The 24,108-nt window shown below is 45.4% G+C and overlaps 1 protein-coding gene across 2 annotated transcripts in view; it reads right to left on the reverse strand.

The window, feature by feature from the left end:
• FASN (fatty acid synthase) overlaps window positions 1-23,878 on the reverse strand; it is a 67,623-nt gene extending 43,745 nt beyond the window's left edge. Inside the window, exons 1-7 of one of the 2 annotated variants that reach the window (XM_069951510.1) lie at window positions 23,845-23,878; window positions 4,757-4,890; window positions 4,405-4,557; window positions 3,707-3,880; window positions 3,427-3,627; window positions 2,506-2,628; window positions 1,069-1,184 (exon numbers count right to left, since the gene is read on the reverse strand). In XM_069951510.1, the coding sequence (XP_069807611.1) occupies window positions 1,069-1,184; window positions 2,506-2,628; window positions 3,427-3,627; window positions 3,707-3,880; window positions 4,405-4,557; window positions 4,757-4,890; window positions 23,845-23,852 (909 nt within the window). In that variant the 5' untranslated portion in view covers window positions 23,853-23,878. Of the gene's footprint in view, window positions 1-1,068; window positions 1,185-2,505; window positions 2,629-3,426; window positions 3,628-3,706; window positions 3,881-4,404; window positions 4,558-4,756; window positions 4,891-12,956; window positions 13,150-23,844 lie in introns of those variants that run through there. The other variant, XM_069951511.1, reaches the window with a different exon arrangement.
• Window positions 23,879-24,108: the final 230 nt, after the last annotated feature.

Genomic DNA, 24,108 nt, shown 5'->3' on the forward strand with positions numbered 1-24,108 from the left:
ATTGGAGTTTGGTACAAAAGAAATCAGACAAGATTTTGTTACTGTGGCTAGAACTATGTTATATTTTGTATAGTTAACTCTAGAAGCCATCTGGCCAATATTTTCATTCTGGATGGCACCCAATATGGTTCCCACTACAGGTCTCAGAGGGGATGTCCTAGACTGCTCATAGGCAAACTTTCCTTGGTATACATGAATTCATACAATTAAGTTGAGAAAACAACTTTAATAGAACATTTAGCAAAGAGTTAGTTGAAATAGACAATCCCTTTAACAGCAGCAGTAGTTTTTTTTCATGTTTGCATCTTTTTGGGGTGCTGATTTAATCTGAACCCTAAGGGGCTGCTTATTTTTACAATTCCAATTTTTATAATTCCATTCCACAATTGTATAACCTATGGAGGAACCCAGCATTAAGGGCTCAATTCTTCTGCAGCACCACCACCAAAGGAGAGTTGATGTACTCAACTCTGGTTGAAATCAAAGAGCTGTCCCTGTAATGCAAAGACATGCCGGGTCCTTCAGAGAAGGAGAGGGTATTTCAGGCTGTTCGACAAAGGACATCTTGTTCTATTTACTGTTCCCAAAATGGGTGTTTAAAGATGGGATTACTAAACCAGACAACCTGAAAGGTCAGGATCAGGGAGAGCTGGCAGCTGGGTGCGGGGTTTACACCAGAAGGCCCAACCATTTGTACTCTGTGAGCCACTTTCAATTATGAGTTCATGCATCTTATTTTACCATCTGACTGGGCAATGGTTAGGGTCAAGGGTTAGGATACATCTCCAATATTTTCTATGTGATAACACAGCTGGTGGTCGCAAGCCAAATGTATATCTGAGCTACTGTTTGGGGACCAATGGTATACGCTGACCAAGGTAATATTTTTTACGTATGAGAAAGAGCAATGGGAATATGATAATGGTTAACTATGCACTGCAAGTGATTTATGTGACTAGTCATGTATCTAGTCATCAATCATAAATCCTACACATACAATGATCTTTACATTCTTAAATTGATTATTTTACTGCTACTTAATATGCCAGTATTGATATATCCTACTACCTTAGTGCCTGTGCCATGGGCCTCCACATATTCCACCTCACTGGTCTGGATTCCAGCTTCTTGGTACAAAGCGTTCAGTAACTGCTGCTGCACTTCACCGGATGGGAAGGTCACTCCTGTTGGCCAAAGACAGAAGAATCTTTTGAACATTTTAACTAACCAGACAAGACAGCTCCATGGAATACAAATGAAGCGGAGGTCACTGTCTCTAAGAGACCGCTCAACTGTACAATGAGCACATTTACACCAGCGTCACTGCCCAACTTTCTGTTTTTCATCAATTAGGCAACCTTAGGGTTAATCTTGTTTCACAAATCTTATAACACTACTAAACTAAAGCGTTTCTCACCTAGCTATTGGAAATAACGATAACGATAACAATTTTGCCGTACGATGTATCGTTCCATCTAAACGCTGATCGTTATAAAAAAACATTGTTCATTCAAAATCGTTAATCGTGCGATCGGGCGAATTATCGCTCTGTGTAAAAGTACCATAAGTCTGAGCCACTGTGGGAAAAAGCCAAGCAAAACAGAAACAGTCCTGCGTTCTAGCCAAAGGTAGGGGATTTGGTAGTTAGATCCCTGGCTTGAATACCAATTTGAGTTTGTTGTGGAGACATACTACCTATAATTCTGGTAAGACCGCACCAGTAGTGTAAAACCTAAGTGAACAATTTAGAACATAAAAACTGGCAGGAGTGCTGTGGGAGGGGAATAGGCAGAGAGGGAGGACTGTGATAAACAGCCGAGGGCAAGCAGTGCATTCTGGGAATTGTAGTACTAAGCAACTGTTCAACCAGAACGTACACATATGAATACATATAGACCCCCCAAAACAAATTAGTTTATGGAGGTTTCAGCACTGGGGCAGACCGTTAAACAATGCTTTCTGCATTTGTAGCAAGTTTACTTTCCTTTTCCGGGTGTCAGAGTCCCCCTTTAATGAGTTGGACATTGATTTACCTAGAGGATATTTCCAATGGGAGGCAATTAGAGATGAGCGAACCGGGTTCGGGTTCGAGTCCTTCCGAACCCGAACGTTCGGCATTTGATTAGCGGGGGCTGCTGAACTTGGATAAAGCCCTAAGGGTGTCTGGAAAACATGGATACAACCAATGACTATATCCATGTTTTCCACATAGCCTTAGGGCTTTATACAAGTTCAGCAGCCACCGCTAATCAAATGCCGAAAGTCCGGGTTCGGATGGACTCGAGCATGCTCCAGGTTCGCTCATCTCTAGTGGCAATACAAAGACACATATCCTCCACTGGCAAGAAGTAAATTGTACACCGTTTTCCCAAGGAGCGCAGCCTGGTCTATAAGACTCCCTACACCAGCTGAACAGGTGAAAGGTGTGTGACATAAAAATCCATACAAGAATAAATGACTAGCTGTCGTAAAAATACAGCATTGCCCCCGCGTGAAGGGTCACACCTTGTTCTTTATAGCCATCTGTATTGCTTCCAGCATTCACAATGGTAGCATATACTCGTTTTGCCAGAGACTTCTTGGTGACCAGTACAGCGCATGCAGCTTCAGAGCGACAATATCCATTTCCTGAAGAGCAAGAATGACATCAGCGAAAACATCAAGCATACATCTAATCCCACAATACTGTAATTTACTTGTTACAACCTGCACTTCTGAAGTAAGAAATTATAAGGCATGGACGGGAAATCCTACTTTATCATAGCTATATGTAATGCCTTGGACATCCCCACTAAAATTGCTTAGTCTTAGTGACTATTTCATCGAGTTTTTTTATTATCTAAGTGTTGTTATTTTTTTTATTATAAATGTAATTTGTTGTCTCATAACATCAGACAACTTCTATAGTATAGAAGAGTTAGGGTGGGTTCACACTGAGGAATTCTCGCGGATAAATTCCTCGGAATTCCGTTGGCTGTACGCTCGCACGGCCGCGCGTCTTTCCGCCGGCTCCATAGACATCATTCTATGGGCCGGCTGATTCCGCATTCCGCCGAAAGAATTTACACGTCAATTCTTTTGTCGGAACGCGGAATCTGCCGGCCCATAGAATAGTGTCTATGGAGTCGGCGGAAAGGCGCCCGGCTGTGAGCGCGTACAGCCGACGGAATTCCCCGGAATTTATCCGCGAGAATTCCTCAGTGTGAACCCACCCAAAAAGTCTATACTATAGTCAGGTGTAGATTCCCATATACAATTTACAGGTCCAACGGGGGCATTTTAAACTTTGTTATTTATACCACCAACTGCATTGCTTTATCGATGTCAATGGTTTATCTCTACTCCTTGAACTGGAACAAAAGCAGATATTGCAGAAGCAAGTGACATAATCGGAAGAGTGAAATGCCAATATCCAGACTCGCTTACCTGAGGCATCAAAAGACTTGCATGTTCCATCGGGGCTCAACATACCCAGCTTCATAAACTGTACTGATGTGTTGGGTTTCAGCAATAAATTGACTCCACCTACAATAGCAGCACTGCACTGTCCATGGTAGATGGCCTTGTATGCATTTTCTAAAGCCAATAAGCTGGAAGAGCATGCAGTGTCTATAGCTAGACTGGGCCCTAAAATAAGTGAAAAATTTGTGTAAAAAACAATTATAGGCAGAAATATATCCTAGTCTTATATATTAGTCAATCCCACCTTTAAAGTCAAAAAAGTACGATATACGGTTTGCAAACATGGCACGTTGGCATCCAGTCATGCTGTACCCGAGCAATTCTTCTGGATCTCGGCTAAAGGCCTCTCCTGCTTCTGACCCACTAACACCTATCCAGACACCAGTGTTTGTGCCACGTAGATCTGATGGATTCAAACCTTAATAGAACATAAAGAGAACTTTTAGGGTGACAATGAAGTAAAGGTGTAGCATTCATCTTTGGGGCTTCAAAAATACAAATTTCACACATACATTTACAAACTATTACAATGGCATGAAGCCAATCTATTAGTGACTCATTGTTGGACATTAACATACAGTAGTATGTGCTAGGGATGGTGGAATAGTAGGTTGGGCATACCAGATGCTAAGGGGTCTATACCTTTCTTTCTCTGTTGAACAGGACCTGTAACTTTTGCAAATAAGGGTCATGGAGTAGTCCTTAATGTCACATTACCTTTCTCTACTCCATGGGAACTATCTACTTCCACATCTACTTTAGTAGCCCATCGTCACCTATCCATAGCCATGTATAAACGCTAATATTAGAAGTAAATGTACTTTCTTTTACAATAGACATGGTAATCATGCACATGAATTAGTAATGGTTACTTAAATCCATGTCTAAAAAACACAGAAATTAATAAACCAATGGAAAAGTAACTTGAATGCCAGATCTAACCTCCATCTACTATGGCTTCATAGGAAACTTCCAAAAGTAATCGCAGTTGTGGGTCCATGGTATGAGCTTGCTTAGGGTGGACGCCGAAAAATGAAGCATCAAATTTGTTAATTTCTTTGAGTTTTCCATTTCTGGTTGGTAATCCATACAGTCCTAGAAAATTAACATACAAATCATAATAATAATAAAAATAATAATAGATTTCAACCATCATTGAGATAGAGAACAATAGATATAGTATCTTTTAAGTATTTAAGAGAGAGAGAGACCCGGCAAGTAATTGTCTCCATAGATCACATGACATAAGGTATATTCTGCAACTTAGTGGAGAACCAGAGATATAAAAACTTACCTGATTTCCACCGTCTGTCGTCCTCTGTCACCATGTCCACTCCTCCAATAAGGTTTTCCCAGAATTCCTGCAAATTGTCTGATTCTGGGAGCCTCCCTGCTATTCCAGCTATTACAATGTCCTCCATATTTGTTCTGTGGACAAAAAAGTTAATTTTCAGCATAATAAATTTTGTTATCAGATATTTTAAAGGGGGTTTCCAAAACTTTATTATTGATGGCACATCATTAGTAAAGGCCATATCGGTGGGGGTCTGACTCCGAGCACTCCCACTAATCAGCTGATTGTAGGCACAGCAATATTACCTGGCTAATGCTATACTATAATCTGACCTAGATTCACAATACTCTATTTTTTCCCTTTTAAAGGTCATTTTAATAGTTTAGATGTAGTTCTGACCATGTCTGGCTCATAGCCCTTGTGCCTTTATCCCCAGTAATAGGCTCAGTAATAGGTAGGAAATAGAATCTGGTTTAATCACCTGCCAGCTAAAAGTCACAATGTTCTCTCTCACCTCTCCATCACATCCCAATTACAAAGTAACATAGTAACATAGTTTGTAAGGCTGAAAAAATCCATACCTCCATGTGGTTCATTCTATTATCCTGTAATGTTGACTTGAAGTAATGCAAAAGAAAAACCATATAAGGCTGAAGTTAAGGGGGGATAGCTATAGGGGGGCGCACCTGCACAGAGAGGCCTAATTACTATATGGATGCAGGGCATAACTACTATGTGGGGGAACAGAAGGGTCTTATACTATATGGGGACAATATGTCATCATTTCTACAGTCTGCTGAGCCTGTACACAGATGGTGTTTACCAACATATGATCACTGTATAGGGGGCCATTGGCCTTAGTATTGTATACAATTTTATTCAGTGACGGCATGGTGGTAATGGCAGTGGTCATGGTCATGTTATTTGTCCCTTGTATACTGGTACTACTGGTAAAAGTAGTCATGGTATACTTGATTTGCCAGCAACTAACACACTGCCCACAGCAGCAGCACATCACAGTAGCATCCGCATGCTGTGAAAACCCACAGTATAAGGTGACCTACACTACAAGTGTTATACCCCAGCATGCCAGTTATCTTTGCAGGTTTCACCTACTCCTTGTAACCTTTGCAATGCAGAGAATAAAAGCTGCCCAGCACTTACATTCAGTGTCTGCCATAGTTTCTGCTGTTTTACTGCCGCTGTGTTAGTTGAACTGAAAAACAGCCCTTTAAGGTTCCGTCTCCTATGGGCTTACACAAACGTGGAGGCGGCCCTGCTAGTGACTATAACCTGTAATGTTATTACAAGCCGGAAATGTATCCAGGCCACTTTTAAACTCTTTTAGTGATTTCATCATGGTCACTTTATCTGAAAGAGAGTTCTATAGTCTCGCTGCTCTTATAGTACGTAATTCCTTTCTGTGCTATGTAGAAACATTTTTCCTCTAGATGAAGAAGATGTTTCTTTGCTACTGATAAAGTTTGGGATATAAATGGATCATAGCAGAGATATCTGGAGTGATCCTTGATATACTTATATAAAATTATTAGGTCACCCCTCCATCAGCTAAATAACCCTAATCTTAATAATCCTTGTGGGATATCTCTTCCTTCCATTTATTACTCTGGTTGCCTGTCCAGGGGCGTAACTAGAAATGGCTGGGCCCCATAGCAAACTTTTTCTGACTGACCACTAAGCCCCACCTTCCCGACTGACCACTAAGCCATCAAGTCTAGTCAAAACTGTTTGTCAGGAGTGCATGCAGTTAAAAAGGATAATTCCAGAACCCGAGAGGCCCACTTGACCAGCTAGTGCTGCAAATAATGACAGCTCAGGGGGCCCAGTATATTGCAGGAGCAGGTGTGGTGACCCCCGGAGGATGTTGTAGCGGTGGGACAGATGGTCACTTGCTAGGTGGAAGTGTGACGCCCCTTCTTGTGGTGGATGGCCGAGATACAGCCGGAACTTAAGGATTTTGTCAAGTGACGCCAGTGCCTGGTGGGCACACAGGTGTGATGGCACTCCTGCTTTTAATGTGTAAGGTGGGTTGTACCCTTTTCCCCTGTGGTCGGTGTCCTGTCGGGTTGCTGCAGGGTCCCTTGGGATAATGTTGTCACAGGGGGTCAGAGTGGTGTTGTAACCCTCAAGAATAGTGGTAGGACCCGCCAACCACAGAGAGGGAAAATGTCCCAAGGTTGCGGTGTATGTGTTGTGCAGGTGGTGGTAAATAATCACAGACTCAGCTGATAACGTTGACTGGGTTTACTACTTTTAAATGTGCATCAGGTAATACAACGAATCTTAAAATACACTTGATACAGTCCCAATAAATACACAAACATAGAACCACCAGATCTGTGTGATAAGTGCAGAGTAGGATGTAGTAGAGTTGATAGGGTTGTACTGAGGTAGTGTAGTAGAGAGCAGAGTGCAGTGAGAGTCTCAATCCAAGTAGTAATGTACTCTGCCTGGAGATTGGAGTGCATAGAAGAATACTTGTAGAAGAAGAAAGAACCTGTGCCTGCATTTAGACCTTTCCTATAGTCTTCACACCACCTTATGCCCACTAGCGTTGGCAGAACCGTACTAACGGGTGACACAGGCCCCAGACCTCGTTACCTGGGATGAGCAGAATGGTCAGAATTTTCTGAGTACACCTGCGCTGCGAGATGGAGTTCATAGACCTTTAGTAACTTTACTCCACCCGGATCAGTTCCTAGCTCTTTGGCTCTTTTGTGCATAATGTCCTGCACTGTAGTTACTTCTAGTCCTCTGCGTTGGTTGGATGATCTGTTGGCTAGTCCTCTCGTTAAGGGCGTAACAGTGCATCACACAGCGTGTTTGATGTTTCAAGAAACAGTTTGGTAAGTTTGCTCTGTTCTGTGTCCTACCCATGCGGGGTAATGACTAAGAACTAAACTTGTAGAGGGGACCTGTCAGAGGGCCAGGGCCCAGGTAGAACCACTGTGGAGAGCTATCTGAGCTGCATCCTTTCTCCACTGAGGCTCAGCTAAGACTCTTCCCTCACCCAAGGGACTAACTTCCTAACCAGCGTGCAAGGTGCGCTGAGGTTGGGTGGAAAGAGTGCAACAGAAGAGTGGAAAGGAAAGAGGGGATAGGACAGAAGAAAAGAGAGATCCTACTGGTTAACAAAATCTTGTACATAAACACATACAATAACCCTTTGAGACACTTCAGCTGTGCAGCTTCCATACTTTAGTTATACAATACAGCGACATCTAGTGGTTTTTCTTAGTAATACTGTAGCTGTAATAAGACCACAAAAAGTACAGACTTTTACAAAGGGTGTGAATAGAAGCAACCCCCGTAGAAGGACACCACACAGGCAAGATTACTCAGTGGACCTCAATTTTGATTTTGGAAGACAAAGTTACATTATCCACTTTTTAAACACTATGGGGGAGATTTATCAAACATGGAGTTAAGTTAAACTGGCTCAGTTGCCCCTAGCAACTAATCAGATTCCACCTTTCATTTCTCACAGACTCTTTGAAAAATAAAAGGTGGAATCTGATTGGTTGCTAGGGGCAACTGAGCCAGTTTCACTTGACACCATATTTGATAAGTCTCCCCCTTTGGTTCCTCTCTCAACAAGGAGTTTTGGCTTAGCAAGATAGGCGCACTGTGTGCCAAACAGCATAAGCCACTGAGATAGATCTGGTGCATTATTGGAGTGCCTAGTCTCTTTTTACACTGTCAAGGGGTCTCAATGGATGTGGATAAATCTTCATTGGAATTTTTTCACTGTTCTCCTTGAGTTCAGTGATAACTGTGTTTTGTTGGTCGATGTGGATAAATCTGTAGGAAATTTTTCACTTTCTGACCCCTGAAACAGTAATAGCTGCCCATGTTAGGATAGATGCATGTGTTACTCAACTGGCGTTTCTACATCATTTTCTTCAGCTAGACCAAAAGTGTACAAATGGCTATATGTACAAAGTTCAGAAATATGGAAACCCTTTGCCCTAGACTGGCAGTATCATGGAGGACATGAACTGGGGCGGCACCAAAATGTTATTTACCAGATCTATACTCTCCGAATGGGGACAGGATTGATGTACTGAGGACCATCACTATGGGCCCTTTCCTGTCCTAAATCCTAAATCAACATAAGCAGTAAATACTACTAGTTGCCATTTGGAATCCATAGAAGAAATGGAACATTGAGGGTCTAAATATAAAATATATGTAGTGGTGGGTCAAGACTACAATGAGGGTACAGTCCTATGTAATGGTGGGCCACTTAGGTAAGCAGCAGTTACACCCTCAAAATGACAATGCACAGAATGTTATTGGCCACATACAGGGGCGTTGCCAGGATTCAAAGATTTATTTCGGTTCCATAAACCAAGTGTGAACAGTGTAACAGCAGAATGCGTTTCGGCAATGTGCCTTTATCAACTGCAGTTGATAAAGGCACATTGCCGAAACGCGTTCTGCTGTTACACTGTTCACACTTGGTTTATGGAACCGAAATAAATCTATACTATATATGATGATCTAGTGGTGAGTTGCCGGGATTTCTCCTTTTTTGATTTTGCTGGGACTACGCTCCTTTCCTCGTGCACCACCCATTTACCACAGAGTGCCGCTCTGATTTTTTGCATGCCAGGATTTAAAGGGCCCCACAGAAAAGAACTGTTTAGGGCCCCTTGAATCATGTACGGCAACCCCCCTTGACACATACCAGGTGAGTATGTGTATGGGGGGGCTCTTGTGGCTGGAGGTGCATCTGGCCACAAGAAAAAACTGGCAGGGCAGGAAATAAAATGGAATTGTTCTCTGTCAATCAGAGTGCTGCAGCATTTAACTATAAGCATTCATCTCAAATGCTTACAGTTAAAGGGCCAGGTGCCTGCGGGCCCCCTAAGTGCTCACCCCCTTAGTGCACGGGCCCCATAGCGGTGGCATGGTCTTCCATATGGTAGCTACACCACTGGCCAAACAAACAGCAAAATTTCAGTTTATCAGCAAAATTGAGCTGCACATGGGGGGCAAATTTATCAAAGAATTTTTTTTTTGCCCATAGCAACCAATCAGAGATCAGTTTTCATTTCATATTTGTCTCCTAAAAAATGAAAGCTTTTCTGTGATTGGTTGCTATGGGCAGCAATTGTTTTATACACTTTTGAACTACTTCCACTGACTGTGGGTGTGTACGTCAGCCACATGCACTCTATCACTACACGGGACACTACTACTACATGAGGGACTTTTCTAGTACTCTTGCTTCATTTTAAAGGGGTATTCCAAGTTTAGAAAATAGTTTTAATAAAGAATTGATAAAAAAAAATAAAGAATTGATTAAAAAAGTTTTTAAATAAATAGTTTTTAAATAAAACCCCAAGACATACAACTTACTAATATAGTTCTTTCATTGGGCCATGGAAAACAGCCGAGAGATGCTGTCCATGGACGTTATCTTCAGTGAATGCATTATAAATGATATCTGTAGGACAACTCCTTTTAAGTCACATCAGCTTTTATACATATTATGTACTCTCTCTCTAAAATATACAGATATATAGATACAGATATATACAAAAAGAGATAGACATCTGTGATGTTATATATTATATTGTAATTCATATATTATATCCTATCATTTCATATTAGCTAATATGAACGAGTTACAGAGAAAAGTCGCCATTATGCAGGTAGCGCAGGAGAGGAGGGGGTGAATTTTTCCCTCCGAAACACAAAGCCGTGTTGAATTAGCAGAGGGGCCCTTCTTCCCATGGCAGTACTAGGGTAGGTTTACTCCTAGCTGTGAAATAGAATGAGACTCATAGCATAGAGGAGCGTGCTAGATTCATGCAGCTACTGTAAGGGAAGGCATTTTGTGCCTAAGGAGCTGAGCACCATCTTAACACGAGCAGGCTTCTAGATGTCAGCAAGGAAAATGCCTCCTCTGTGAAGCTAACGGCAGACAGGATTAATCGTGCCCTAGAAAGCCTTGTTATGAGATGAGCAGGCCCAGATTTCATCAAGGAAATGCAGAGATTGCCTTTTTGGATCAGGAAGTTATTGTATGAATTTATAGATAACGGTGTTATTGTCCTTCTTTATTTTAGTCGACTTGTATTAAAGGGGCATTCTAATAATAAGTTGAAAAATGTCAATCAGGTCTGTGCCCAGACCTGTTCATTAAAGACATTGGAGAGTTCCCCTTATGACATATAATTTTCATCTTTACAGAACCCCTTTAAAGGGGAAACACTGAAAGAACTGTGGAGGAGATGAGTTGGCCATTAGGCAGGTTTCACACTGTTAGTTAGGCCAGGACTTCTGGCCACAATATAGAATAACAATAGAATGCACTTGTATTATAGTATAAAATGCTCTTAGTATGGATGACAGACCTAAACCAAATTCAAAGAGCAGAGTACACAATCTCCTGTAGCCATGGCCTATATAGCTGAACGTATTAAAGGGGTTATCCAGCGCTACAAAAACATGGCCACTTTCCCCCTACTGTTGTCTCCAGTTTGCGTGGGGTTTTGAAACTCAGTTCCATTAAAGTAAATGGAGCTTAATTGCAAACTGCACCTGAACTGCAGACAACAGTAGGGGGAAAAGAGGCCATGTTTTTGTAGCGCTGGATAACCCCTTTAAGCTTCCCAGCAAACCAATATGTCTATATGCCTAATAGGTTAAAGGAGAACTCTAAGCTTTATAATAAACCCTCACTCATCCAACAAGTATAATAGGTTAAGTCAGGGCTAGACAAACTCCAGGGTCCCCATGAGCAATGACCCAAGATAAATGCTGTATAACTCTCTGGTGGTTTCCTATGGATATACACTACATGAAACTTATTGTTTCTGTTTCTGGACCCTTTGTCTTTTTTATGGATTAGGTGAAAGTTTAAAACTTTTCTCCAATCAAATCAAACTGCAGTACTCACTGAGTAGTGTTGGGCACTGCACCAGCCATTTAAAGGGGGATTCCACCATTGGTGATCCCAAGATAACATTAGTGGCAGTCCAAAAGCTCTATATGAATTATCTGCCACTAAGATGATGTCTGAGGCCTCAGATGTAATACTTGTCAAGCAGGACGTAATCAAATTGAAATAGGAGAAATGCAACTATATGTGCACTAAAATAGTATATCCTAACATACCACAAGTGTCAAGACAAGACACAAGACAGTCTGTAAAAAGGAAAGTAACTAAGTATTTTACTTCCTACATACTAACCAACTAACCAACCAACCAACCAACTGACCAGTACTTGTTCTAAAATCTCCAGCTATAACAACTTTACAAGCAAAGAGTAGAGAATATCAGCATAACCCTGGCTTCTCTGCAGGAGGAAATCCATGGCACTCTATCTAATTCATGTATAAAGCGGAACTCTCAACTCCAAATGTTTCACTTATAGCTTTGGGAAAAGTAACCAAGCCACACATGATGCTTCAATCTAAACCCCCAAGCCTTTGTAAAGCAAGAATTGGCACTAGTAGCGTTAAATGAAATCGCCCTTAGTTACAAACCATCATGTGCGTCTTGGGTTACTTTGTTAATAAAGGTGGAAGACTTTTAAGTGCAGAGTTCTCCTTTATGTTCTACATTACACATGGGATAAGGGCCTGTAAATAGATCCATTGACCCCACATCTCAGCACAGAGATCCAGCAGCACACCATTAAGTAGATAGGGGTATTGTATACCACATAAAGCAGTAAGATCATCTTACATCCTATGGTCACTGATGACATCCCTATACAGTATACAGTATATATATGACCGAAGCCAGGTGTGGGCCCTCCTGTCTTGGGGGCTCAGATGCATTTGTAGTATTTTATGCTGCACATATAATGACTCTATGATTATTCTGCTATATAATAATAATACATAACAACAATAGTTATAACAATGCATTATCTTCAGGGGTAAGGCCCATTTACATGGAGGAGTAATGAAAAAAGTAACAATCATCAGAGCTATAAACCTTATCACCTAGTATAGGAGCACAGAAGCACAGGGAACAAGCTCTCTAACTGCACAGCCATGCTGTATGTGGGCATCATGCCTGGCAGAGCAGCATCCAGCCCCTGGCAGCAGATAATGGACACATTCTATGCATTGTCTTGCAGAACATGATGTCCCTCCCTCTGCTCCATCTTCCCAGGTTGCTTGGTATGCTGGATGTGTTGGGTGGCATCCCTCTTACCTGTGCCTGGCACTGCTGTCTGTGAGGCTGTCCCTGGGCTGAGCTGTCTCTCCTAGTGATGGCTGAGCAGGTGATGCAGTAGCCGCAGCAGCAGCAGATGTCTCCTCCTGTGCCCCCTCCCTGGTGAGGTCTCTCCGGTGCCCCCTCCCTGCTGGTGCAGTCTCTGGGATGTCTCGGAGCTTTCAGCCTCACTCTCTCTATTTAAATGACAGACATCCTCTGCCGGCCACGCCACATGGGCTGACAGCTTCTCCCCGCCGCCGTCCAATGAGAAGGGAGGCCGGGCTCCAGGGTGATGCCTGCCCCCCATCCCCACCCCAAACCTGAAACCTCCGCAAGAAGAGGAGGAGAGGCGGACAGGGGAGAGTCACAACCGGGGGACCCGGGAGCTGTGTGCACAGGCAACCGGAGCCAGGGGGATAGCCTACCGGGAGCAAGGTGCTGCTCAGAGAGGGGTGTACCCCTATGGGGGGATGTGCCACTGCTATATACCCCTATGGGGTGATGTGCCACTGCTATATACCCCTATGGGGTGATGTGCCACTGCTATATACCCCTATGTGCCAGCCACTGCTATATACCCCTATGTGCCAGCCACTGCTATATACCCCTATGGGGGGATGTGCCACTGCTATATACCCCTATGGGGGATGTGCCACTGCTATATACCCCTATGTGCCAGCCACTGCTATATACCCCTATGGGGGGATGTGCCACTGCTATATACCCCTATGGGGTGATGTGCCACTGCTATATACCCCTATGGGGTGATGTGCCACTGCTATATACCCCTATGTGCCAGCCACTGCTATATACCCCTATGGGGTGATGTGCCAGCCACTGCTATATACCCCTATGTGCCAGCCACTGTTATATACCCCTATGGGCGGATGTGCCAGCCACTGCTATATACCCCAGGGTGCCAGCCACTGCTATATGCCCCTATGGGGGGATGTGCCAACCACTGCTATATACCACAGTGTGCCAGCCACTGCTATATACCCCTGTGGGGGGATGTGCCAGCCACTGCTATATACCCCTATGGGGTGATGTGCCAGCCACTGCTATATACCCCTATGGGGGATGTGCCACTGCTATATACCCCTATGGGGGATGTGCCACTGCTATATACCCCTATGGGGGGATGTGCCACTTCTATATACCCCTATGTGCCAGCCACTGCTATATACCCCTATGTGCCAGCCACTGCTATATACCCCTATGTGCCAGCCACTGCTATATACCCCTATGTGGGGATGTGCCACTGCTATATACCCCTATGTGCCAGCCACTGCTATATACCCCTATGGGGTGATGTGCCACTGCTATATACCCCTATATGCCAGCCACTGCTATATACCCCTATGTGGGGATGTGCCACTGCTATATACCCCTATGGGGGATGTGCCACTGCTATATACCCCTATGTGCCAGCCACTGCTATATACCCCTATGGGGGGATGTGCCACTGCTATATACCCCTATGGGGTGATGTGCCACTGCTATATACCCCTATGGGGGATGTGCCACTGCTATATACCCCTATGTGGGGATGTGCCACTGCTATATACCCCTATGGGGGGATGTGCCACTGCTATATACCCCTATGGGGGATGTGCCACTGCTATATACCCCTATGGCGTGATGTGCCAGCCACTGCTATATACCCCTATGTGCCAGCCACTGCTATATACCCCTATGGGGTGATGTGCCACTGCTATATACCCCTATGGGGGATGTGCCACTGCTATATACCCCTATGGGGGATGTTCCACTGCTATATACCCCTATGGGGGATGTGCCACTGCTATATACCCCTATGGGGGATGTGCCACTGCTATATACCCCTATGGGGGATGTTCCACTGCTATATACCCCTATGGGGGATGTGCCACTGCTATATACCCCTATGTGCCAGCCACTGCTATATACCCCTATGGGGGGATGTTCCACTGCTATATACCCCTATGTGCCAGCCACTGCTATATACCCCTATGTGCCAGCCACTGCTATATACCCCTATGTGGGGATGTGCCACTGCTATATACCCCTATGTGGGGATGTGCCACTGCTATATACCCCTATGGGGTGATGTGCCACTGCTATATACCCCTATGGGGTGATGTGCCACTGCTATATACCCCTATGGGGTGATGTGCCACTGCTATATACCCCTATGTACCAGCCACTGCTATATACCCCTATGGGGGGATGTGCCACTGCTATATACCCTTATGGGGGATGTGCCACTGCTATATACCCCTATGTGCCAGCCACTGCTATATACCCCTATGGGGTGATGTGCCACTGCTATATACCCCTATGGGGGATGTGCCACTGCTATATACCCCTATGTGCCAGCCACTGCTATATACCCCTATGGGGGGGATGTGCCACTGCTATATATCCCTATGGGGTGATGTGCCAGCCACTGCTATATACCCCTATGTGCCAGCCACTGCTATATACCCCTATGGGGTGATGTGCCACTGCTATATACCCCTATGGGGGGATGTGCCACTGCTATATACCCCTATGGGGGGATGTGCCACTGCTATATACCCCTATGGGGTGATGTGCCACTGCTATATACCCCTATGTGCCAGCCACTGCTATATACCCCTATGTGCCAGCCACTGCTATATACCCCTATGTGCCAGCCGCTGCTATATACCCCTATGTGACAGCCACTGCTATATACCCCTATGTGCCAGCCACTGCTATATACCCCTATGTGACAGCCACTGCTATATACCCCTATGTGCCAGCCACTGCTATATACACCTATGGGGTGATGTGCCACTGCTATATACCCCTATGTGCCAGCCACTGCTATATACCCCTATGGGGTGATGCGCCACTGCTATATACCCCTATGGGGTGATGTGCCACTGCTATATACCCCTATGGGGTGATGTGCCACTGCTATATACCCCTATGTGACAGCCAGTGCTATATACCCCTATGTGCCAGCCACTGCTATATACCCCTATGTGCCAGCCACTGCTATATACCCCTATGGGGTGATGTGCCAGCCGCTGCTATATACCCCTATGTGCCAGCCACTGCTATATACCCCTATGTGCCAGCCACTGCTATATACCCCTATGGGGTGATGTGCCACTGCTATATACCCCTATGGGGTGATGTGCCACTGATATATACCCCTATGGGGTGTTGTGCCACTGCTATATACCCCTATATGCCAGCCACTGCTCTATACCCCTATGTGCCAGCCACTGCTATATACCCCTATGGGGTGATGTGCCAGCCACTGCTATATACCCCTATGTGCCAGCCACTGCTATATACCCCATGTGCCAGCCACTGCTATATTCCCCTATGGGGTGATGTGCCAGCCACTGCTATATACCCCTATGTGCCAGCCACTGCTATATACCCCTATGGGGTGATGTGCCACTGCTATATACCCCTATGTGCCAGCCACTGCTATATACCCCTATGTGCCAGCCACTGCTATATACCCCTTTGTGCCAGCCACTGCTATATACCCCTATGTGCCAACCACTGCTATATACCCCTATGGGGTGATGTGCCACTGCTATATACCCCTATAGGGTGATGTGCCACTGCTATATACCCCTATGTGCAAGCCACTGCTATATACCCCTATGTGCCAGCCACTGCTATATACCCCTATGGGGTGATGTGCCAGCCACTGCTATATACCCCTATGTGCCAGCCACTGCTATATACCCCTATGTGCCAGCCACTGCTATATACCCCTATGGAGTGATGTGCCACTGCTATATACCCCTATGTGCCAGACACTGCTTTATACCCCTATGGGGTGATGTGCCAGACACTGCTATATACCCCTATGGGGTGATGTGCCAGCCACTGCTATATACCCCTATGAGGTGATGTGCCAGCCACTGCTATATACCCCTATGAGGTGATGTGCCACTCATATACCCCTATGTGCCAGCCACTGCTATATACCCCTATGTGCCAGCCACTGCTATATACCCCTATGGGGTGATGTGCCAGCCACTGCTATATACCCCTATGGGGGGATGTGCCAGCCACTGCTATATACCCCTATGGAGTGATGTGCCAGCCACTCATATACCCCTATGTGCCAGCCACTGCTATATACCCCTATGGGGCGATGTGCCAGCCACTGCTATATACCCCTATGTGCCAGCCACTGCTATATACCCCTATGGGGTGATGTGCCAACCACTGCTATATACCTCTATGTGCCAGCCACTGCTATATACCCCTATGTGCCAGCCACTGCTATATACCCCTATGTGCCAGCCACTGCTATATACCCCTATGTGCCAGCCACTGCTATATACCCCTTTGTGCCAGCCACTGCTATATACCCCTATGTGCCAACCACTGCTATATACCCCTATGGGGTGATGTGCCACTGCTATATACCCCTATAGGGTGATGTGCCACTGCTATATACCCCTATGTGCCAGCCACTGCTATATACCCCTATGTGCCAGCCACTGCTATATACCCCTATGGGGTGATGTGCCAGCCACTGCTATATACCCCTATGTGCCAGCCACTGCTATATACCCCTATGTGCCAGCCACTGCTATATACCCCTATGGAGTGATGTGCCACTGCTATATACCCCTATGTGCCAGACACTGCTTTATACCCCTATGGGGTGATGTGCCAGACACTGCTATATACCCCTATGGGGTGATGTGCCAGCCACTGCTATATACCCCTATGAGGTGATGTGCCAGCCACTGCTATATACCCCTATGAGGTGATGTGCCACTCATATACCCCTATGTGCCAGCCACTGCTATATACCCCTATGTGCCAGCCACTGCTATATACCCCTATGGGGTGATGTGCCAGCCACTGCTATATACCCCTATGGGGGGATGTGCCAGCCACTGCTATATACCCCTATGGAGTGATGTGCCAGCCACTCATATACCCCTATGTGCCAGCCACTGCTATATACCCCTATGGGGCGATGTGCCAGCCACTGCTATATACCCCTATGTGCCAGCCACTGCTATATACCCCTATGGGGTGATGTGCCAACCACTGCTATATACCTCTATGTGCCAGCCACTGCTATATACCCCTATGTGCCAGCCACTGCTATATACCCCTATGGGGTGATGTGCCAGCCACTGCTATATACCCCAGTGTGCCAGCCACTGCTATATACCCCTATGGGGGGATGTGCCAACCACTGCTATATACCCCAGTGTGCCAGCCACTGTTATATACCCCTATGGGGGGATGTGCCAGCCACTGCTATATACCCCAGGGTGCCAGCCACTGCTATATACCCCTATGGGGGGATGTGCCAACCACTGCTATATACCACAGTGTGCCAGCCACTGCTATATACCCCTGTGGGGGGATGTGCCAACCACTGCTATATACCCCTATGGGGTGATGTGCCAGCCACTGCTATATACCCTATGGGGTGATGTGCCAGCCACTCATATACCCCTATGTATCAACCACTGCTATATACCCCTATGTGCCAGCCACTGCTATATACCCCTATGTGCCAGCCACTGCTATATACCCCAGTGTGCCAGCCACTGCTATATACCCCTATGGGTTGATGTGCCAACCACTGCTATATACCCCTGTGTGCCAGCCACTCATATAACCCTGTGTGCCAACCTCTGCTATATACCCCTGTGTGCCAACCACTGCTATATACCGCTATGGGGTGATGTGCCAGCCACTCATATACCCCTATGTGCCAGCCACTGCTATATACCCCTATGGGGTGATGTGCCAGCCACTTATATACCCCTATGGGGTGATGTGCTAGCCACTGCTATATACCCCTATAGGGTGATGTGCTAGCCACTGCTATATACCCCTATGTGCCAGCCACTGCTATATACACCTATGTGCCAGCCACTGCTATATACCCCTATGGGGTGATGTGCCAGCCACTGCTATATACCCCAATGTGCCAGCCACTGCTATATACCCCTATGGGGTGATGTGCCACTCATATACCTCTATGTGCCAACCACTGCTATATACCTCTATGGGGTGATGTGCCAGCCACTCATATACCCCTGTGTGCCAGCTACTGCTATATACCCCTATGGGGTGATGTGCCAGCCACTCATATACCCCTGTGTGCCAGCCACTGCTATATACTCCTATGGTGATGATGTGCCAGCCACTGATATACCCCTATGGTAATGATGTGCCAGCTACTGATATACCCCTATGGTAATGATGTGCCAGCCACTGATATACCCCTATGGTAATGATGTGCCAGCCACTGATATACCCCTATGGTAATGATGTGCCAACTACTGATATACCCCTATGGTGAGGATGTGCTAGCCACTGATATTCCTCTGTGATGTTGAAGAAATTGGATGCAGTCCTAATGCTGCCTGGAAAACATGGATAAAGCAATAGGCTGGAGGCTGTATCTACATTCCCAGGACTCCCCAGGAGAGTTATGATGGATGATGGAAATGATGTGCCTGCCACCAATGCCCCTTTAACAGTGTGCCAGCTACTGATGCCTCTATGATGATGTGCAGGCTGCTAGTACTATAACAATGAGACAGCCAGTGCCACAGATGCTCCTATCATGTGCATTATTGTATTATCATATATAATCTTACTAAATCTCCCTCAATGTTCAAGATCCATTGAAGCAGTTTTCTGAGGGGTGTCATGCTCTGGCCGGCGGGCCAGATCTGGTGCAAATATTTGTTGGCCCGCCTAGCGGGCCTGTCAATGGGATGTCGGGCAGGAAGTGTCCATGTCACTGCTGTGCGTACCACCCATGACGATGGATAAAGGAGCCAGCATACTAGGCCGCAGCCCAGCCATGCTTAGGGCACCGATATGTGTGTCATGGGTGGTACATGATGTGGAGGTGGATGCGTCCCTCCAGTGAGGAGTCCTAGATAAGGGGAACACCACAATCCTAGCAGCCAGGTGAATAAACGGATGGCCATTTCTCTTCTATGGCGTCCTGTGCAGCGAAATGGTTATTAGTTATACACAGGCTCGGACTGGCCCACAGGGGATCAGGGGAATCCTGCGGTGGGCCCTACCCATTAGTGGGCCTCCCTGTTTAGCAACTCGAGGATGACATATAATGCCCCAGGACTGCTGCACATGTCTGTGAGTTATGTGCATTCATTTGTAACTCTCCCTCTTATACCTAAACCTGTTGGTAAGTTACTAGCAGTGAGCGAGCATCGCTGGTCACATACACAGCTCTGTGCAAAGTGGCTTTAGTAATGTGAAAGATTTGGCGCTGGTTATGACTGGTGTATGTAGGGTGGGCCCCTAGAATTAAATTCCCTGGTGGGCCCAAGGTACCCCAGTCCGACACTGGTTATACACGATGGTGGTTGCTGGGGTGGTGGGTTAATTGTAGGTGTGGGGGGGAGGGGGTGAAGAAGTCAATTGCATTGGGGGGGGGGGGGCAGAGAGGGTAATTTCAGGCATGGGGGGGGATGCAGGGGGGCTTTAATGAAGATGTGAGGGGGTAAATTGCAGGTGTGGGGCATGTGAAGGGGCTTAATTGCAGACATGGGGAGGCAGAGGGGGTTGACTGCAGATGTGGAGGACACGGGGGGCTTCATTACAGATGTGAGGGGCCGAGGAGTTAAATACAGTCATAGAGGGCAGAGAGGGTTAGTTGCAATCATAGGGGGTGCAGGGGGGCCTAATTGCCTCTCCTAAACTTTCCTTAAAGTTGCCCTCTACCATTCTATCCTTTACCTGTCATGGTCTAGTAATTGATCATATATTATGGTTGGCCCGCAACTTTTTGGCTCACTGTATATTTGAGTTTGCCCCCCCCCCCCCCCTCCCAAGAAAGAGACTTGCACAGTGCTTAGCTCTCTTCGTCTAGCCCAAAAAGTTGAATAGAGTGGCAACGCACATGTCCAATCATGACTTGAATGGTGGTCCAAGCAGTCGGACCCCCACTGACACATATTACCTATAATTTAAAGGGGTATTCTGACATAGTGCAGGTGGCACTGGGGTTTTCTGGGGGTAAAATGTTGTATATCTGCCTGGAGGTAGGAAAAATTATTAAGAAATAACTCTCACCTACAGTACCCTGAGTGCCCACCGCTGCCACACCAATGCTCCTGGTTCTCAATCGTCCGTGCTATTTCTTGTTCCTGAAGATGTGTCGTCTCTGCAGGAATTGGACCACTATGTCAGTAAAGGGCTGGGCAGACACTTCATATGGGGACAATGCGTCACCAAGAACCAGAAAGTAGCAGTGACATGTGGGGACCTGTACGTACTAATTTTTATTATTTTTACTATGAATTGCCACGGTGGTTATTGCCCATGCAGTGAAACAAGGGAAGGAAAAGAGCGGCATATCGGGAGGAGGCAAGTGTGATATATATATATATATATATATATATATATATATATATAGTAGTACCTTAGTTTAAGAGTAACTTGCAAGAAGAGCTTTCAGTTTTTCAAAATTGTGACTTGGCTTAAGAGCATTGCTTTGGTTTAAGAGCTCCCTGTACTGGGTGGGAGGGGGTGTCGGGGAGGGGCATGGTCTGCATATCGTTGTCTACAGCACTGTACTCTGACCCAGGAAGTCTCCCTCACCTTCCAAATCATAGCAAATCGACTTCAGGCTGGGGTTTCCATCAGGGGACAGGACAGTAGGGGTAATCTCTTCATAGCTGTAACCCCTCTCACCCTGGACAGAGAGTGTTGTTATACTTTTCCCACGTATGTTCTGCTCATTCCTCCCTGCAGTCTCTGCTATAATGTGCCTGCACTCACACACAGCCATTCACACTGCTACTATAATGTGCCTGCACTCACACACTGCCATTCACACTGCTACTATAATGTGCCTACACTCGCACTCAGATATACACACTGCTGCTATAATGTGCCTGCACTTACACGCTATACACACTACTGTATAAAATAGAAAAGTTAATGTCACTGTCCTCCTGCACAGCTGTTTGACTCTCACTTCCTGATTGGTCCATGCTGAAGACACATACCTTCCCCATTGTGGTCATGTGACCACACAGACCTCTGACAGCAGCCCTGCTTCTCTATTCTAGCCTGTTGTACTACGCTCCTGTATTATAGGGATCTGCAGTTCCATTCTTTTATCTACAAACTGTTTTTCAGGTTTATACAGTTACTATACATTATACTCCACATGCTGATTGCTATACTGTACAGTGACTTATTATATGACATATCCAGCTGTTTCTGAATGTTTGTTTCATTTGTTTTACATGTTATTCAGAATAAAAAAAGTCATTATTTTTGGGGTTTCGAGCCATTTGTCTAAAGTTTAATGATTCCTTATGGGAAAATTTGCTTTGCTTTAACAATGATTTGGAATACAAGCACAGTCCCAGAACGAATTATGCTCATAATCCAAATACCTATTTATTGCCCTGTTGGTTGTGCTGTGTGGGTGTAATACAGTGTGTCCAGATGAATATACTTGCTTTATACACCCCTTTAGTTCTGGTCCTATTTAAGTGCCACAATGTTCAGAAGGAAAGCTATAAAACCTTTTATAGCCAGGGTAACACTATGTTAATATAGCTGAAGCAGGGGTGACCCTCCTGTTCCAAACAATGGGGTCTCTTGTCCTTTTCCTGAAACACCAGCAGACTGAGAATGAATAAGGTTTTCCCTACAAACCGCAGAATTAAATAATTGTGTAAAAGTGTAATTGTAGCTGGCACTGGCAAATACTCTATACTATATAAAGAAAATAATTAGAATGTGCTTCTGGTATAGAGGACCCCTGGCTGACACAGCAGGGACCATTTAAGTAAGCAGCAGTATATCTGGGCCTCTCCCCTGAATGACAGATGTCTGGCAATGAGTGACAGCTGTGAGCATACACAGAAATGTATGGCATGGGCAAGTGATCTTGTGTTCTCTATGGGAAGGGGTAAGCCGCAGCCAGAGAGTTCTGACTGCAGCTTATCTCAGCCAGAACAAATGGGTGAGGCCAGGGCCGGATTAAGGTTGGTGGAGGCCCCGGGCGACAATTTTGTTTGGGGCCTCTCATTCCCCCCACCCACACCCACACCCACACAAAAAAAAAGAAAACTATACAGCCATCCATACAAATGGCTGCCTTACTGTAGGGGATTTATAATGTTCATGAACATTATACACGGCTGTGACACCATGCTCTTCATAAATTGTAGTGAAAATGTTTGTAGATGTTAATTTTTTTCAAATTCAGTGTTGAAAACTGTCAGTTTTCATTTAATTTCATGTGGGGCACCTCTCTGCCTATTATCAGTGTGAGATCAGTGGTCCAAAGTCAATTTTATTTTTAAATCATAATTTTGTGTTTTTACTTTGATGCCCATTTTTATGCCAACCGTGGGGTCCTTTTGGCCATATTTATCACCTATCCCCTCAGGGCAGCTCACTTACAAGCAGGTTATGAATATTATACTAATATTATATAATTTACTAATAATATATAATATTATATAATTTTCTGCAGGAATAATGGCTAAAACAGGAAAAATAAAAATCCTCTGAATAAGAAACCGCTGAATAAGAAACCAACTTCAGCCTGGTTAATCTAGATGCTATATAACAGCAACATGGCAGCCACTATGTGGTAATGGGCCAGAGGCTATTTGTCCAGCAGTACAGCAATACTGTGCACTGTGCCACTGAAGGGGTATTGGGTCTCACCGCAAAATGTGGGCATTGTTGTGGATACTGGGGGGGGGATGGCATTAAGGGGGCAATGTGGAGAGTAGCAGATCTGTATGTGTGTGAGCATTAATAAGAGATATGTATGTGTAATAGGCAGGTGTGTGTGTGTGTGTGTGTGTGTGTGTAACAGGCAGTGCTGTGGTGTTTGTGTGTACATTGAAGGGCTGGTTACCTGCTCATACGGACATGAGCTCCTCTCCATACACATCCTTTCCGACAGCTTGCAGAGTCTGGCTCCTCCCACATCACATGGGCCTAACATCACCACAGGTCCTTTAGCTCACACTGAGCAGGGTATCCCGTCCTGCAGCTGCCCTGGTGTCCTGTCTCCCAGCCATATCACAGTCCTCACAGGGAGAAGCAGGAGTCACAGGACACACAGGCTGCTGCAGCCATGGTTAGCAGCAAACAGTGAGGATACACAACACTCTGTGTG

The sequence above is a fragment of the Dendropsophus ebraccatus genome, chromosome 14 (genome assembly GCF_027789765.1).
Source record: "Dendropsophus ebraccatus isolate aDenEbr1 chromosome 14, aDenEbr1.pat, whole genome shotgun sequence".
NCBI lineage: Eukaryota > Metazoa > Chordata > Amphibia > Anura > Hylidae > Dendropsophus > Dendropsophus ebraccatus.